The 17,769-nt window shown below is 39.3% G+C and overlaps 1 protein-coding gene across 2 annotated transcripts; it reads left to right on the top strand.

Moving 5' to 3' along the window:
- The first annotated feature begins 503 nt into the window (after positions 1 to 503).
- LOC127353483 (interleukin-6 receptor subunit beta) lies at positions 504 to 16,828 on the top strand. Of its 2 annotated transcripts, none has more exons than XM_051382756.1 (15): positions 504 to 737; positions 3,758 to 3,850; positions 4,969 to 5,107; positions 6,747 to 6,922; positions 7,014 to 7,177; positions 7,927 to 8,092; positions 9,138 to 9,220; positions 9,580 to 9,811; positions 10,649 to 10,834; positions 10,970 to 11,074; positions 11,661 to 11,807; positions 12,626 to 12,754; positions 12,854 to 12,950; positions 13,095 to 13,176; positions 13,558 to 14,935. In XM_051382756.1, the coding sequence occupies exons 2-15, from the start codon at positions 3,793 to 3,795 to the stop codon at positions 13,585 to 13,587; spliced, it is 1,794 nt and encodes a 597-aa protein (XP_051238716.1). In that variant the 5' UTR covers positions 504 to 737; positions 3,758 to 3,792; the 3' UTR covers positions 13,588 to 14,935. The 2 variants fall into 2 exon arrangements, with proteins under 2 accessions (XP_051238716.1, XP_051238715.1); XM_051382755.1 differs by lacking the exon at positions 13,558 to 14,935 and adding an exon at positions 14,942 to 16,828 and having other exon boundaries at positions 511 to 737.
- The last annotated feature ends 941 nt before the right edge of the window (positions 16,829 to 17,769 follow it).

Here is a 17,769-nt window from a genome sequence, read left to right as displayed (position 1 = left end):
TTATCAGATAATTTACTCTGCACATGCTGCAACAGCCAAATAAGTTTCCAGAGTATTTGAATTTAGGGACGGATCTAGAGTGGTGGCATAAATTAACCCATTAATTTAGATTTTTTTAAAGACCATGTTTAAAAAAGGTGTAAATTAACCCATATAATTTAATCATTTGTTATGGCCACATAAAACAAAAAAATGAGTTAAATGAAAAAAGAAAGTCAAACAATTTATTGATTTCTAAAGTCACTTTTAGATATTTCTGTTACTTTACTAACGTGCCACAATAATATAATGTTTTTGAGTTTAAATATGTTCATTTGGGGGCTTATATGTGCTTGTTTGTGATTAAATTAGATTAAATTAATTAATTAAATATTTCTGCCATCACGTAAAGGTTATTTTCCAGGTATTAGATCCACCCTAGATCATGGAAAATAATGACTCACAACCACCAGCTCTTTAGTTTTAATTTGATTAATTGAAAAAAAGGCCTTAGTAAGCTCCCCGGTATGCTGGAAATACTGTAAAACTTTTATTCGGACCTCTACGGAAAAACCCCCCCATGATCCTCCGGGGGAACCCGAACGTCAGATTTGAAAGCCGGGAGAGAGAGAGAGGGGGCAGAACAGCTGGGCGGAACAGATGTGTTTACTACGTGTGTCTGAGAGGCTGGTGAAGGCTGTTGCATAATCGCTGTAGTTGCAGGAGGGGAGAAGCGCGTGTCGTCCGCGCTCAGACCGGTAAGTGGACGGGGGGATTTTAACCGCCAACCTTTCTCAATTAGCGCTCGTGCCTCAGAAATCCAACTCTCTCTCTCGAGGAGGTTTGAAAAGTTTGACGGTGACTTTTTAGCACTAGTTCCTGCTTTAAAGATGCGTAGCTTTTTTTTTTTTAGTCCCAATGTAGACTCTTATAATTTAGTATTGGCGACAAGACTCGAAGTGTATCGATTAGTTGACCGACCGAAAACTCTGCTGAGTCAGTGTTTCACGCACATATTAAGTTCTACCGTATGTTTAGGAATTGAATAGCCTGTGTTTGTGTTTTGTGACTTACTGGAATAAAAGGACATTACATTGGAAGCAGGGAGTTTGTAAAAAGGGCATTTTCACCGTTTTCTGACACATTTTAAAAGACTACATGATGCATTGATTCATTGAGGTCGTTCCGGCAACTTTAACTTACAGTGCTGAGCGACATGTGCTGCATCTTTTACCGTCCTTAAAGACGTTTAAGGTAAAGCTTTAACGCTGATTTGGTGGAAATTGCTACAAAAAAAAAAAAAAGGTAAATTGGACTTTTGTTGTTGTTTTCATATGCCACATTGGACCAGGTCCAGATTGAAATCCACAATACAAAAACAAGACTTGTCAAATCTAGACTGGATTTCAAAGCGGGTTGTCCAAATGAAGGTTGGACAGGAGCATGGATATTTTAGTAGTAGTTAAAGGGCTCCATAATATTATTAATATTATTCCAGATGTTTAATCTATGAAGATATGTGAGTTATTTTTCAAAAGATAAAAATGACTTAACTTTTGTTTGTTCCTAAGTGAGAAAGACGAGATGCATGGCAATCACAAATGAAATGGAGAGAGGTGGACCAACGCAATAAAATAAAGGTTTCACAAATCTGAAACTATGTTTTAAAGAATATTTTGCCTGTCTGGGATCATCTAGTGTAGTGGTTTTCAGTCTGGATCTGGTTGAATGCTGTCCAGATATGGAAAAAATCTGAGAAATATGAAAAGATTTGACTGCCAAATCAGAAACTAACTTCAAAATCTACTCCTGCAAATATTGATTGATAATATACATTTTTCATAAGGTATATTATCAATCAATATTTGCAGGAGTAGATTTTGTTAAAAGTAGACTACATTACTGGTACTGACCACAGCAGCTCTGTAGGAGCAGTTTATTAGGTACAGCTTTACAGTCGAATGCACAATATTGGATCTTTGTCGATAGTTGATATGTCGATATTTTCCAACTCATTTTGGTATGTTGATGCTGATACCACTGTATGCACATATTTGTTTCCACTCAGTTGTAGAGAACATCAAGTCTCTACTATCAATTAATGCATGCTCACTCTCTATTGTGATGACTCACTGGCAGAGGCAGACATAATATACAGTGCAAAACTTTTTTTTTACCCACTGGTGCCTGTTAAATTAAATCCATTGTAATGATGGGGATGACAGCTCTTATGATAGGCAATTAAATCTGTAGGGTCGAAGGAACACGATTTGACTCCTCCTGGCATGACTGACACTAAGCAAATGGCAACTCTGCCCTTCAGACAATTTAAAAATCTTCATGTTGCTGACAGGTCTTGCATTATGTGCGCATGAATAAGGCATCAAGAAATCAGTGTAACTTGAGTACAGTACTGTATCTAAGTAGCCTTTCAAGGCTGTTGGATTTGAAAAGATTCAGGGGATCCTCACCCAGGAATTATTTTTAATAAACAATTTCTATTTTAAATGCTTTTTGTAATGCACTCTTGCACCTTATTAATATTCAAATACATATCCAAGTCATTGAAAATTTGAAATTACACTTCAAAACCAATTTGTTTTTACTTTCCAGATTAATTATAAATTGTTTAATTGTCTTTGTTGATAATAATTCAAGTAGTATACTTAACAACTGTTATTATTATACTACTTGTTATTACATGTATCATTTATTTATTAGCTTCAAGCTCAAGGTTACTTAATTTGTACCCAAGGGCAGATTTGGTTTGCAGTAAAAGACCAAGACATTCCTCTTGACAGAAATATAAGACCAACAAACAACTCAGACTGTAGACAAACATGATAAAGGATAAAGATAAACGTAAAAGAGCATAGAGCATTTTCTTTCTTTCACACACACACACACACACACACACACACACACGTAGTGTAGTGAATCCCTGCCCTGCCCTGCCCTTCCCTTATTCAGGTTCCATTTTTTCTTTGTCACTGGAGTCTGTGTTCTGTGTGCTCTGCCATCTCATCACTCAGTCACTCAGCGCTGTCCATCAGGCTGCCACGCAGCTTACACACATTACATTTTTTGTCGAGCTTCACATATAGGCTTACGTTTAAAAATTATATTTGTGGTTACGGTCAAAGCGTTCGGAGTCTTAACCCCCAACAAAATGACCTGGCGATGCAGATGTACAGTCCCAAGTACAGTTCTGAGGTACTTGAGTATTTCCTTTTTATGCTGCTTTATGCTTGCACTTGCAATTTTGTACATTTTACTTTACCACATTGATTGAAAATCAGCATTTTAATTACAAAGCATACGCAGTGCTTATATGATATATGATATAGAGAGTTAAACATCACCTCCGCCACCAAACACTGCAAACATATTGATTGATCAGTAATAATAGTCCAATAATATGATACAGGGTTCTTTCTGCTGTCTAACACATACTACAAAAAACTTTCAATACAAAGTAGGCTCTCAGAAGCAAAAGCACTCCATTGAGAGGAAATATTGTTTAGAGGTACAATTGTCAGGGTCACCACAATCTAAATCCGTCCCTGAGTTTCACATTCGGATCTCTTACACCTAGGTGAGATTTCTATGAAGTTGAACTGCTGCATTTCATGTTTGTCAGACCATTTACTATGTTGCAATGCCAAGCGGCGTGTCACTGCTGTAGGGTTCTTATTGGGCTGATGAAATCTAACCACTAAATTGAGCCATTCATCTTGCACGCTGTCATAGTATGGTGCCGTTTTTTTGTTTAACTAAGGCCGGATCCCAGAGCTGAGAAACCAGTTGGTGTTCATGGAGTGGAGCTCGGCTGTGGTGTGGACCTGCCTGCTGGGGGCCGGACTCACACTGGGTAACATCCTCTTTTTTTTTTTTTATACAGCGCACACTGGGTTCTGTATCTGTGTCAAGAAAACTTTGACATGCAGCATGTGACTCAGGGATCGTTACAGCCGCCCCATATTGGTTTTGACGGACAGAACCTGCTAACTTCACATTTGCCAAACATTGTGTGATGTTCAGCTTAGTGTGGTTTTAAGAGCAAAAATCTAAATAAAACTAGAATTATCTCCCTGCGGTTGCATGCCTCCACTGACCAGTCAGGTTACAGTTTAAATCCATGTCTGCTCGGGCTCATTAATATGAAGAAGACAGAAAGGCAAATAATAGCAAAGACAGACTACCAGCAACAAATGAAACATTTAACCAGCAGCACTGTGACGCAGTTAAAGTTAAATTAACTGAAAATATTATATTTCACATAGTAAAAGACAAAAGTTCCTGAAAATAAAACTCCCTCCAACTGAAAAGGGTGCCATTTTATCATAATATGTAAGTGTTAGAACTCAAGCTACTGGTAAGATCTGGTGTGATCATGTCTGTTATCTCCACATATACCCAGCGGCAAGCTGAGCAAGCGTGTTAAGACCGAGGTGGGCATCTTGTACAGTCTTGTCTAAGGTTATGTTTAAACCTTAGGGCAAACAGCAGCTGCAGCCGTTCATAAATATTTCACAAGATTAATTCTCCTACATGATTAGATTGCTTTCTTCTTGGGTCTATGTTTAAGAGTGTGTCAAGAAAGATTTAGTACTGACCTGCGGCTCCTAGATCAGATTTACTTATTGCCTCACTGCTAATCTGTTCCACCTTCCTCTTTTTTTTTCCTTTTCTTTAATCCCACCTGTTGCTCTACACAAATATTGCATCTATGATGTTTTTTCTAAAAATATCCAATCCAAAATCCATCTTTAACTTGCTGCTTTTTTTCTTTAGCATGAAGGAACCAATAAAAGCAAACCAAAAACTCCATGCCTTTAATTTTCAATTCAGTTCAATTTTATTTGTGTAACACCAATTCATAACAGAAGTTATCTCACTTTTCAAATAGAGCAGGTGTAGACCGAACTCCTTATAACATTAACATTAACTTTAACTCCAGCATCTCTCCATTTTCATTCCGTCCTCCAGCCTTTTCCACTACAACCTCCATGACTGGCCCCCGACCCCCGCGGCTAATTGATTGTGTGTTCCATCATTATGCTAATGTCACCTGCCGCTGGGAGGCTGGTGACACCCCAACGACACACTACACTCTGGAAGTTGTGAGGTGAGACAAAACATTCCTTTAAAATGTTAGAAGTCAGGACAAGTAGGTGAAAACATACTTCAGCTTCAGTTCATCCAGGTTTTGTGGAGCAAAATATATATATATATTTTTTTATCATCAGGGTGTTCAGGTGTGAAAAGGTATATTTTTATTTGGGTAGTGTATGATTTAGTAATTCAAGGGTTTATTCTCCAACTTGAAGGATGTTCAGTATGTTGAAAGATTTGCAGATGGGTGACAAATTAAAGGGAAAAAACATAAAGTGTCTTTTTAGTGCACCATTCCTCCATAAGTGCATCTTATATCCAAAAGATACAAAGGTGTTTTATTGATGGTGTTGGAGACCCCGACAAAAACCTAAAATCTCCAGTAGGAGTTCAGCAGAGTTCATGACGTACCTCATTTTCATACTTATCGCACATTCACTGAGCCCTTGTTTTCCTGCATGGAAACATTTGCATCTGTTGTTTCCCTAATTGTTTATTCCAGTTTTCATTTTAAACAATAAGACTAGTGTTGATCTGTAATTAAACATTTTAAAAATAAATGATACAAAAATTATTAATTAAAAATGTTCAATGTGGATTAATACACATTTGGTGTTCTAGTGAGTTATAATGGAAGCAGGACGGGCTGTGTGGGATTGACATTAAATACTTGGCGCCCATGTTTGTTCACGCGACTGTATGGCTCATTGATTTGTTTTGAATAAACTTACAACAAAAATGGAGCTCTATAACAGAGCTGTCTAATGTCGTGTTAGATGTAGCTTTGATATCTGATATGTGATATGAAGATTATGCAGTAAGGTTGACATCTTTTCATTCCAACATGCTGCTTTTTAACCCAACATTTATTTTTGCTATCTGCATTGTCAGTGTTTACGACTACATGATTTATGATAACAAATTATCCAGTCAAATTGGATTAACCAAGTCCCTGTTGTGTTTTTGCATGTGGATCTGTTTGCAACTTTGTGCGAGTATTATTGTTTGATAATAATTCTGTATGCTGTATGCAAATGCTTGAGTTTTGAATCTTGCATTCGTGTGAGGCTCAGATGGCAGGTTTGATACACTGCGACGATAAGAGTCATGCAGCTTCCACCTCACGATCTGTTGATTGGGTAACATAGTCTGCCTTTTTTCATTTCAAATGGAGATGAGATAGACATTTCTGCACAGCATGTTTGAGCAGTTTAGTGATATGCCTGTGTGTGTGTATCCATTTGCGTGACAGAGCATTAATCTACACAGGGCGTGTAATTTTGTGCCTGTTTGTTTATTTGTTATGTATGCTTGTTGATTAGATAGATAGATAAACTTTATTAATCCCCGAAGGGAAATTGTGTCGTTATAGAATAAAATACAACAATAGAATAAAATACAATAGAATAAAATACTTAGAATAAAATACTTGGATAGAAAATATAAAAAAAGATAAAAGATAAAAAGGTAGGTAAGGTGCAAAGTTTTTAGTTGCAAGATGGTGGTAATAGTACTGATGACATGATGGTAGTGTTATTGTTAATAACAGTATATAATAATAACAGTATATAATGATAATATTAATAATATTTATAATAATATAATAATTATATTGTTGATTGTATAATAATAAAAATTGATTGTTGTGCCAGGGGCAAGAATAGGACTCTAAAAAACAACAGCCGGTTCACTTGCACCACAACTGACACCAGCTGCACAGCGATCACCAACTCCTCCGTGAGGGTTCACTTCTGCATCAGCGTCATAGCACACAGTCACAGACGGGACATAACATCGCATCGTCCGTGTCAGTCTGGTAGGATTGAAGGTGAGGGTGTTGTTGTTGCTTCTCCTACTTGCACCTTCTGTTGTTCCTCTCTTAACTTCTCTCTAACGTCTCTCCCCTCTGTTTTTCTCAGTGATGTTGTATCCAGTGCCTTTGAATAGCGTCAAGCCAGTCAGAGGGAGACCTCATTGTCTGTATGTAACCTGGGAGCGCATCGTGACTGTCTTTCCTGTATCTTTCATGGAAATCTACGCTGGAGACCTGAAATCCCAAATTGAGTTCACCGCCGAGGGGCAGGTCTGCCACTCCCAAATATACCCAAACACAAACCCACATAAAGATGCACATGTGGCACAGGTGTAACATTGCATTCAGAGATCAAACAGATGTCTCACAAAAGCTTTCGTTCCCGGGTTTAATATTATAATAAACAATGAGGGTCATTGAGAGAAAGTTCTCTGTTACAAAGGTGCCCTAATTACACAAGTTACAGTTACAGATGGAGACAGAAGAAAACACATGATTCATTAACATTGAATAAACGAAAACATGGTTTATATCGTTGAATAAAAGGGATTTAGTTTAACACATTTATATAGATATATTTTTGTATTGATGTCTGGCTGTACACAAATTTTAAAAAAGACCTTGATCAAAGAAGTAAATGGGATTAGCTTGTCTAACTTTTCAAGCTTCTGCAGGTTGTTTCACCTGTGTGGTGCATCGTATTTTGGAGCCAGTTTCCCAATCTCAGTATTAACATGATGATTTTTGAGGACCAAATAAGCTTCAGACCTAGTGCAGTGTGAAATTGATCCATAGTTAAAAGGTATATAGTGCTGTTCTCTTGTCACTGCCAATGACTGCCATCTAAGTTTCTTATATATTAAACAATGATGCGTTTTACAGCCATCCTCAGTTATTAATACTCTGAAATTATTTTTTTAAATGCTACATCTGGCATCTTTAAAGAATAAAGACAAACGTGTGGTTTCTTCACAATTTAATCCTCACCTCACTCTGTCCTGTCTCTCTTTCCTATACAGTTGAATGTCCAGGTCAAAAATGTGACAGTGAATGACACCAGCTTCCTGGTGTGTCTCTTCAGGCCTGACACCTTATACACCATCAGGCTTCGTCACAGCTACAAGGGCCCACAGAGTCCTTGGAGCCTGTGGAGCAATGCCCGCCAAGGAAGGACAGGAGAGGATGGTAAGAGGAAACAGAGTTGTCAAACTGGTGTTTGTTGAACATTCAGTCTTCTCAAGATGATGTAGTGTAAGCCTATAGGTTAGAATTGTGCTTCTACCAAAAGATACATAAACATCTCTGCAGAACTATGCCATTATGAATGCAATTATAAGTAATCTTTCCCCTTCCATCCATTTTCTGCCACATTTTCTGTCCAGTAGTAGCGAGTTAAGAAAAGTGGGCAAGATATCTATTTGTTTACAGTTGTATAGCAGCCTGAAAAAGGCAGTGATCCCGACCAGGACAGTTTAAAAAACGACATCAGTTTTGTTTAATTGTAAGCCAAGACTTTCTCCGTCTACGTTTATCAGAGCAGACAGGATCCGCTCAGCTGGTTGAAGCAAACACAACTTAATCATATCGGTTGTTGTGAAAAAGAGATAGAGATCCGGGCCTGTTCTCACAACCACTTATCTGAGTCCAGTAGTAGCAAGTTAAAGAAAGGTAGGCAAGAAATCCTTCTGCCAAACTTCATGCTCCTCCTGAAGGCCCGAGGCGGTCCCAGGTCAGATGGGATAAACAGTATAATGTTCTGGATTGTCCCAGGGTTAGGGTCTCCTCCCAGTTGGACACGCCTGGAAAACCTCCAGTAGATGTCCTGATCAGATGTCCACAAAATCTAATAGTTCTTTAGATGTTTCACTCTGGACCGAAGTGGTTGACACTGACCTCCATGAGACATTGAAGAGTACCACCCACTCTCTTTTTGAGCCAATGTCATAAAATGTCTGGTATTGGCTATTGGTAATGGCCAGTATTGCTTGCTTCCAGGCTGTGTTGCCACGAGTCAGCAATAAGTGAAAAAGGAGAAAGACAACACACAAAATATTTCCACATTATACTTTCACTTTCATTTCTGTCTGGTGTAGAATGGATATTTGAATGTTTTTCTTAGGTTCACTGATAGCTAAAAAGTATGCATCCCACCCCTGTCACTGTATATAACATGTTCTGCTGCCATTTCTGTTCATTATTTTTAATGTGTTCCCTTCCTCACATCAACCAGCTCCATCTGCAGCGCCAGCTTTCTGGAGGCGAGTGAAACAAACAGACAAGAATGATTGGAGACTCGTCTCACTGCTGTGGAAGGTGTGTGTGTGCTGAATTGTATGTGAATTTGAGTCATTAGTGCTCGTATAATATATTCTGACTGCTTTTATCGCTTTGAGCTTTGGAGTTTTACAGTTTAATAACTTTTGGATCTGATTAGTTTTTTAATCACCATCTTCTCACTGACTGTCCCTAATGTGTTTTTGTATCACCGTGAAATGACTTGCCATAAAGCGTGATTTCAGGTTGAGAGCGAAACTGAGATAGCTGGAGAAAGAGAAAGAATTAAATTTCATACAATCTTTGTTTATACGAACTCTGATTTAAACCTCAATCATCTCACAGCAGCTCACTGTTACTTATTGCTTTGTGTTTTCTCTCATGTTGACACCGTTCAGCCCTTGCCTCGCTTCCTAGCCAATGGCAGAGTTCTCTTCTTCAATGTGACTTGTCAGACAGAAAGCACTCAAATCCTGAACGATCATGGGAGCTGCAGAGATTTGCCCCATACAAGTACTTCCTGCAGCTTGCGCCTCCCTGCTGGACGATGCTCCTGTGCCCTGACGGCCTCCACCTCTGCAGGGACCTCGCCAGAAGCCCGAATATGGCTCCCTGGAGCTTCTGAGACAGGTAGGGTCTGACTTGAATCTGCATCGTCATCACTTGAGACTGAAATGCTGTACTTTAACATAGTTATTTTAATCAGTTTAACAGGTTGTGATTAACTGTCTTGGTGAGTTGTTGTTCCACCACAAGTCACTAGTACAGTTTCAGTCTCTGTGTCATGGATTCTCCAACTCTCTGGAAATCTGCTGCAGGGAATATCGTAAAAGATATTCCTTTATTTGGTGTTTATATAAAAGTAGAGAGCGCTGTTGGGCATCTGCGTGCTTTAAATAAAGTGCTTGATGATCTGATCTTACAGCCCCTGAAACCATTCCCCTTTTGCCTTTCTGATGTCGGAATAAAGAAAGGCTGAATCCAGTGGTAGCTTTTGTAACTTTACAAAACATAAAACAATCCAACAATCGTGCCAGCCTTATACCGCAATTGCACAGGTGCGAGGAGGCAGGTTCTATCAAGTTCTCTTTTGTTCTTCACCCACCTACCTGTCACTTCTTTTGTCTACAAGAGTATATTCCTCTGCTGCAGAGGCTTTTTCCTGTTTCCTTTGGTACACGGAAGACACACTACAGTAAACAATGACGAGGGTTGGCAAGGACAGCTATATTATTTTTCAACTAAATGAAACTGGAAGAAAAACCACACAATAGAGCTGCTGATCAACCAGTCCCTGAAAGTATAATAGTTGCACAATAGTTTGTGCTGCAGAGTTTCACCTTCGGTTCATTATGACATTATGGTGGACTGGACAGTTTCAAACAACAGAACCCCCCCCCAAAAAAACTTAACAGATGCCAACAAACGTCTTTCTCTTTGTTCATCTTATCCCTTATTTCCCTTCAGAGCTTCCGCCCCCGGAGCAAATCACTGCAAGTCCGCTGGATGATAACAGCTTGGATGTTCGTTGGACAGCTCCAGCGACTCAGTCACCGAGCGGCTTTGTAGTGGAGTGGTTTGCTGTCGGAGAGAACAGCAGCATCCTACACTGGGAAAGGCTGAATAGTTCCTGTACTTCGCTGGTCATCACAGGTAATCCAACAATACATACAACAGCTTAATGTGAAAAATTTAGAGCTGAAATTATGAAGTTGTGGAACAGTAGTACAATTACCAGTTGTATGTATTTGGGAACTGATGAGTACTTTCATCTTTGTGTTGTTTTAGAGGGAGTAAAGCCAATGGAGCGTTATGTTGTTTCGGTCAAGGCCCTGTATGGTGAACAAGGGGCGGGGCCAAACAGGACGGCCCACAATTATACACGCCAAGGAGGTATGTGATCTCTATATCATGTATTGTCTCTTGCCAAGCTGTAAGACTCGCGGGAAAAGTAGAAGATCAGTGGTTGTAAGGAAGTAAAATCCCCCTTTAGTATCAGTGAGTGAGACTGTTTTATCTGTTGTTCTTGCTGTACAGGAAAATGTTCTTGTCTCCCCTGCAGCGGCCTGTATAAAGTGCACCATTAGAGGCTCTATACACTTGCTCGATAAATGGAAGTCGATTTCAAATGGAACAATTTACTGGAGCTTGTTAGTCCGATATATAAAAGCTGATGACTCCATGTTGTACCTTATGGTTATGAGGTGATCATGAGGTGATTCCATTACAGACAAACATCTGTCTACACAGTCATCTTAGACAAGGATACTAAGACTGAACATCTGCCAGATATTGAATGTGACTGACTTCAAATAGTCTACATTTATCAGACCTGACAGGATCCGCTCAGGTGGCTAAAGCAAACTTAATCATATCGGTTGTTGTGAAACCGAGATAGAGATCCACCCTCGTTCTCACAACATAGTCCTGTGGTCGATCCTCATCACCCGCCCCTGCTCTTATCTCCCTGCCTGTGTAGTGCCCTCAGCTTGTCCTGCAGTGGAGACGCCAAAGATCATTGGCAGCACAGTGAAGCTCGTCTGGAGTCCTGTACCTGAGGAGCTGCTTCATGGTTTCATCCGCAACTACATACTCTCTTACTCAACAGGCAACCACACAGCCAAAAGTGAGTGATACACACAGACAAGGCACTCCTGCGCCTGTTTGAGTCCACACATGTGAACAGGTGTAACAGCCCTGTTGAAAATGTCTTCTAGGAGGATGAGGGTTGTGTTTGTTGCTAGAATTCAGTCGGTCCGTCCACCACTTCAATCCATATATCTAAACAACGACTAACTTTCTCTCTTGTGTCACCATGAAGTCTACATTTGTGGTTTTTAGTTAAATGTCTCAACAACTATCCTAATGACCGCCATAGTCTGATCTGAATCTAAATTTGTCTTTGGTTTTGTGATCAAATACCTTCCATACAAATGACATTCCCATCAGCTTCACCTATACTTTGTGCTTGGTGCTAATTGGCAAACACGCTAAACTAAGTTAGTGAACATGGTAAACATTATACCTGCAAACATTTTTAGCATGCTGACATTAGCATTTAGCTCAAAGAAGTGCCTAAGTACACCTTCACAGAGCTAAATGCTAGCATGGCTGTAGACTCTAGTCTATTTGATATATGGACAATAAGGTATACGGTTCTCAAGGTCATTTTATGACTGATGGAAGGTGAGGGAGTGAGTGCAGGGGCATATTAACACATACTTACAAAACAAAAAAGATACAAAAAGTTGTCACAGAAAACAACCACAGAAACAGAAATCAGTTACAAATAATTTAGAAAATGTTTTAAAACATTTGACCACACTTGGGCATAAGGACCAGTAAAATCCTATTAATTAATTATTTTTTCACCATATTCTTTATTACCTCATCACATTTTGTCCATGTTGTACCTGACCATGTTTTGTTTTTTTTTTTATCCAGGAGTGCTTCTGCCTGGTGACGTTCACAGTTGTTCTCTGAAGAATCTGTCGCCTGGTAACTACAACATCTCACTTCAGGCCAACACTGATGCTGGAGCCGGAACAGCTTGGATCAATCATGTGCACATAAGTGAGGAGTGGACACACATAATCACTGTGCCCTCAGAGTAAAAACAATATATTGCTTTATCTTTAACTTAACTTTGTGTTTGTGTGTGTTTGTGTGAAGCCTCTGAGGATATCTCGATAGTGATGTGTGTCCTGCTTCCTCTTGTGCTGACTTCACTGGCGCTGGTGTTGATGGCCTGCCTGACACAGAATAAGATGTAAGACCTCTGTCTCACTCATCAACACCAAACACAGAAACACACCTACTCAAAGCTCAGCATTCTACTTTTACTGTTTTGCCTACTTTTCACAAAATACTTTTTTTCCTTGTGTAATGTTTATCCCAACAAATACCCTTGCAGGGTGAAACAGACGCTGTGTCAATACGTCCCGGATCCCTCCAACAGCAGTTTAGCCCTCTGGAAGCCAAAAATTGCTTTGGAGGTAATCTGTAATCCCTGTGCCCTCTCCTGTCAACTGTCTACTGAATCCATCATTTAACACTAACCATATACTGAGAGACAAACTACACTTTGCAACACAATTTTAAATATGATGTTTATATGGAATTTAGCTTTAGTTTTAGATAGAAACAGTGAATATAGAGACAGTAAATGTGGATAGAGAAAGAGAAAGAGGCCTATGACATACGACAAAGGTCCCTGAAAAACATGGGCTGTTGCATTTATATGTTATGCATCTTAATCAGTAGGCCACCTGGACAACTCCACTAGGCCATTTTTGTTAGATAACACTTGTTTTACCAGTCTCAATTAAAATGTATTGCAACTAAAAAGTTTTAAATTTGGTCTGTTTGTGCCACAGGACGTAATGATACGACAAATCATCTCCTAAACAGCAGCAATAAACCGCCCACTCTGGATGAATCTGAAGTCCTTAGCGTTTGGTCTTTTGCATCCTTGGTTCCTTGCTTGTACCTGACTTCTAGATATTAAAGTAAAAACATTTGAATTCTGTCAAACTTTTGACAACCGCAAAAACAAAGTTAAACCACTAGATGGCAGCAAAGGCCGCACAGACAGGCCAGTTGGTTAGTTATCACAAACCTTTCCAAAACATTTTGCTAATCCACCAAACTGAGTTTTTACTAAAAAAATAATAAAAAAAAGAAGTAAAAGCTTTATTGGATAAAACACAACAAATTCAGAAAGAATGCTCATGGGCACTCCAGCAGCTCACCTGGTGGAGTGTGTCTGTACTGCAGCGGCCCGAGCTCTAATCTGGCCTGCTCCCTTTGCTGCATGTCATCCCTTCTCTCTCTCACTCTGTACTGTCAGTATCTAAAAAAAGCAAAATGCCATGTTGAACCGCCATGTTTCAACCGGAGCCTGGAAGGACAACCCAAACAATGGCTGCAGATTTCAAATACAGATGCCAGCAGTGTTTAGTTAATTGCAATCTGAAACTTCAATCTGGATGCCACTAAATCCCACTCACTGATCCTTTAAAGCTAGTAACAAGGAAACTGGAACTGGTAAACACACATATTGAGTCCAAATGTCCATTAGCTGTCTATTAGCAACACAACAGCTGACAGTTAGCATAAGGATTATATTGGTGAACACTAAACTGCTGCTAAATTGACAAATCAGCAGACACAAGACAGCTGTAACAAAGAGGCGTAGAGGAGTAGATAAAAGATATCAATGCTGTCTTGGTGTCAGATCTGACACCTGTGTTTGCACACATCTCTGTTTGCAAAGGTACAAAATATGTCAGACTGAATTTGGGGAAAATGTGAATAAAAATCACGCTCAGGACCCCGAGTATATTTCCATGTGGTGGATGGTTGCCGCCATGAAAAACATGAAGTCTTTGGTTTAAATATTTAACTCTAACAATGTATAGCTTCAATAAAAAGCTGAAACAAGCTGCTCTCATTGCATTGTTTTTAGTGGCAGCAAGCAGCTGTTCAGTGAAAAAGATGAAACCCCCACGGTACACTACCTGCTCAGAACCAAACAGCCTCTGTTTGCTGGTGACAATAGTGAAGAATTTAGCTGCTATGAGCCACATATTTCCCTCTGGAGTTGGTAGAGACAGAAAACAGCGCTAAAAGACTTTACAGGTGGCCGGGAATATAACAAGATGTGTCAATGTTGTGGTTTAAAGTGAGAGAGTGTAAAACTGTATGTTACTTAAAATACCCTCAAACAAAAATTAACAAGTTGATTGTTCTGTTTTTCAGAGTATGAGGTGGCCTGCAACAGCAGAGAAGACTGAAATCAGATACTCTGAAGTTATTTTGCTCAGCAAAAGCAAGCTACAGGACCCAGATAAGGACATCAACTATCAAAGCTTCCGTAATCTCCAAACATATTCCACTCCCTGCTGCTCTCCGCTCCCGGTTTCACATGAGACACCTCAAAATACCAGAAAATTGGAGGTTGAGTGCAACAAAAGCTCCACCAGAGCCAAAACGACCTCCAACACTGATCTCTCTTCCAGCATCTCCATCTACTCCAGCATCCTCTTGACTCAGACTCCAAAAAGTCTCCCTGCACCTCATCTCCAATCCAACGACTGGCAGCAGAGCGCTGTCAGCGTCAATGACGTTAAGCGACAGGCAGGTGGAGGCAGTGAGCCGTCTGTGTTCCTGCAGGGCAGGAGCACTGCGAGGTCTGATTCACCTCTTTCCCAAACAGATAAGCTGAAAAACTTGCATCAGTTACTGAGACAGCATCAAAACCCTGCCTCTTTCTCCGACTTCAACAGCATCTCTCATTCCTCCGTCTTCCTCTATCACCCAGTTCAGGTCGCCTCGCCACAAAATCCTTTTTCTCGAAACCTCTGTAACTCGGTCCCGTCGCTCCAGCCCGACGCCTACACTCGCACCGATGCTCTCTCTGACTCTTTAACTACGTCGCTTTCACCTTTTCCTCAAACTCTTTTTGTGGAATTTTCCTACTGTCCTGTGGAGTGTAACCCCTAGTTTGATTCCAGGGAAAAATAAAGCTGATTAGTTTTATTGCAGTATTTATAAATAATATGCACATAATATGAACACACACTTTGACTTTTTATCAAAGCTTTCATTATTTTGTCATCGCGGACTGGAGAGTTGTAAAATGTGTTTGTCTTTAAATCTCATCTAATTTCAATTTAAAATCTGTTTTAAATCAGTCTGAGAGAAAAGATTAGATTTTTCCTGACATTTTTAATGCTCAGTATCCAGATATATGTTAAAATAATAACCTGGCTCAGTCCAAAGGTAAAGAAAAATGGCCTACCAGCACCTGTAAAGCTCACTTATGGGCACATGTTTGTGTAATCTGTACAAAATCTTAAGTGTAAAAACAATCTGTGGTTCTGAGTAGGGCTTATTGGCTTACTTGTGGGCAGAGCCAGGCTAGCTGTTTACACCTGTTTCCAGTCATTATGTTATGCTAAGCAAAGCTAAGCTAAGCTAAGCTAAGCTAAGCGGCTGTAGCTGTATATCTTTCGTACAAACCACAGAGTGGTGTCAGTCTTCTCATCTAACTCTTAGCCAAAAAGCGAATAAGCATATTTCCCAAAACCTCCAACTGTTACTTCAATCACATCCTCTTTGTTTCAAAAGGTTGAACACTTTTTATAGACACTGTATTATTTGTGATTGTTATATGAAAAATATATATTTTATTAAATGTTTTTAATTTTGACAGCATACAAAGACTTGACTAGATTGCATGCCAGTTAACAGCATTTTTGTACTGTGTACTGTATGTCCATTACATTCCTGTTGGTCCGTTTCTCCTGGTGGCAGCTGATTCTCAATGTTGATGCAGTGTGTCTAATCTCAACATATTACATTTTTTTCTCTGGTACACACTTGCCGTTCAGACGTTCTCAGCTCTTTGGAGTTCTGTCATCTCATGTTACTTTGAAAACACACATACTTCATATTCAGACCTTGTTTGTAGCTAAAATGCTGCTGACTTGAATTCAACATTAAAACGAGCCACGTTTGTAGCAGTGTTTGCGATTATTTAAGAATGTGATTTTTTTTTTTTATGTTTAAGGATGTTGAGATGTGTAGTCAATGCATGAACCACTGTTTCAACATTAAAACAAATATGCTATGTGATGATTGAAAGTTTGTCTTAACTTATTTGTCCTGCATAACTTGTGTGGTTGACAGTTGTTTTCAATCGAGCAGATTAATTTAATATCTTCTAGACTGGAACATTTATTCAGTTTGTTTGTCGTTTTTTTTCACAGTAAACATTTTGACTTGTCTAGTAGGAAAAGAGTTATTAATAACATTAACAGCCGCTTTATTCAAGTGTCCCAGTAAGACATTACAGTGTGACTGTGAGCCAGCATGAACAATGCCATGACCCTGAAATGGAAGCAGCTAAATGAAACTGAGTATGGAAGTCTAAGTCTGCCAAGACACGAAAAAAAACAAAAATTACAAAAGATACTGGCACAATATCTCTGCAACATATACATGTGTTGACTTAACAGAAGATGTTTCATACTGTCGTTCAAAAAAAAAATCAAGCATTGTCAGATAAAAGAGTCTGATTCCCACATTTGGGCACAAAAAGTATCCAAAGGCTAGTCACTGTTGATTTTGGATTAAATATTTCCCTAACTGATAAACGATGTGCCTTTTTGGACAAGTCTATTTCCGTATCATATGAGCAATTTTCTGCCAAGATAAGAAAAGAACTGCAGATAAAGTCATGAATAATTAAAATGGACATAGTCAAAACATACTAAAGGACCAGTGTGTAGGGTTTAGTGGCATCTAGCAGTGAAGTTGCAGATTACAACCATTTGAATACAGCTCAGCCTTCCAAGGATGTAGGAGAAACACACAGACGGCTTTATCTAGAGCCAGTGGTTTGTCCGTTCTGGGCTACTGTAGAAACATGGCGGACTCCGTAGAAGAGGACTCTGTACTACAGACTGTATCCTTCTGTAGATAAAAACAGCTCATTTTAAGGTAACAGGTGATTATACACAATGAAAACATACCAATGAATATTATATTCCATTTCAATAGATCTTCCTAAATGTTACACAGTG

This window comes from Dicentrarchus labrax, unplaced genomic scaffold (genome assembly GCF_905237075.1).
Source record: "Dicentrarchus labrax unplaced genomic scaffold, dlabrax2021, whole genome shotgun sequence".
Lineage (NCBI taxonomy): Eukaryota > Metazoa > Chordata > Actinopteri > Moronidae > Dicentrarchus > Dicentrarchus labrax.
The sequence above is the reverse complement of the archived record's forward strand: the minus strand, read 5'-3'. Positions and strand labels throughout refer to the sequence as shown.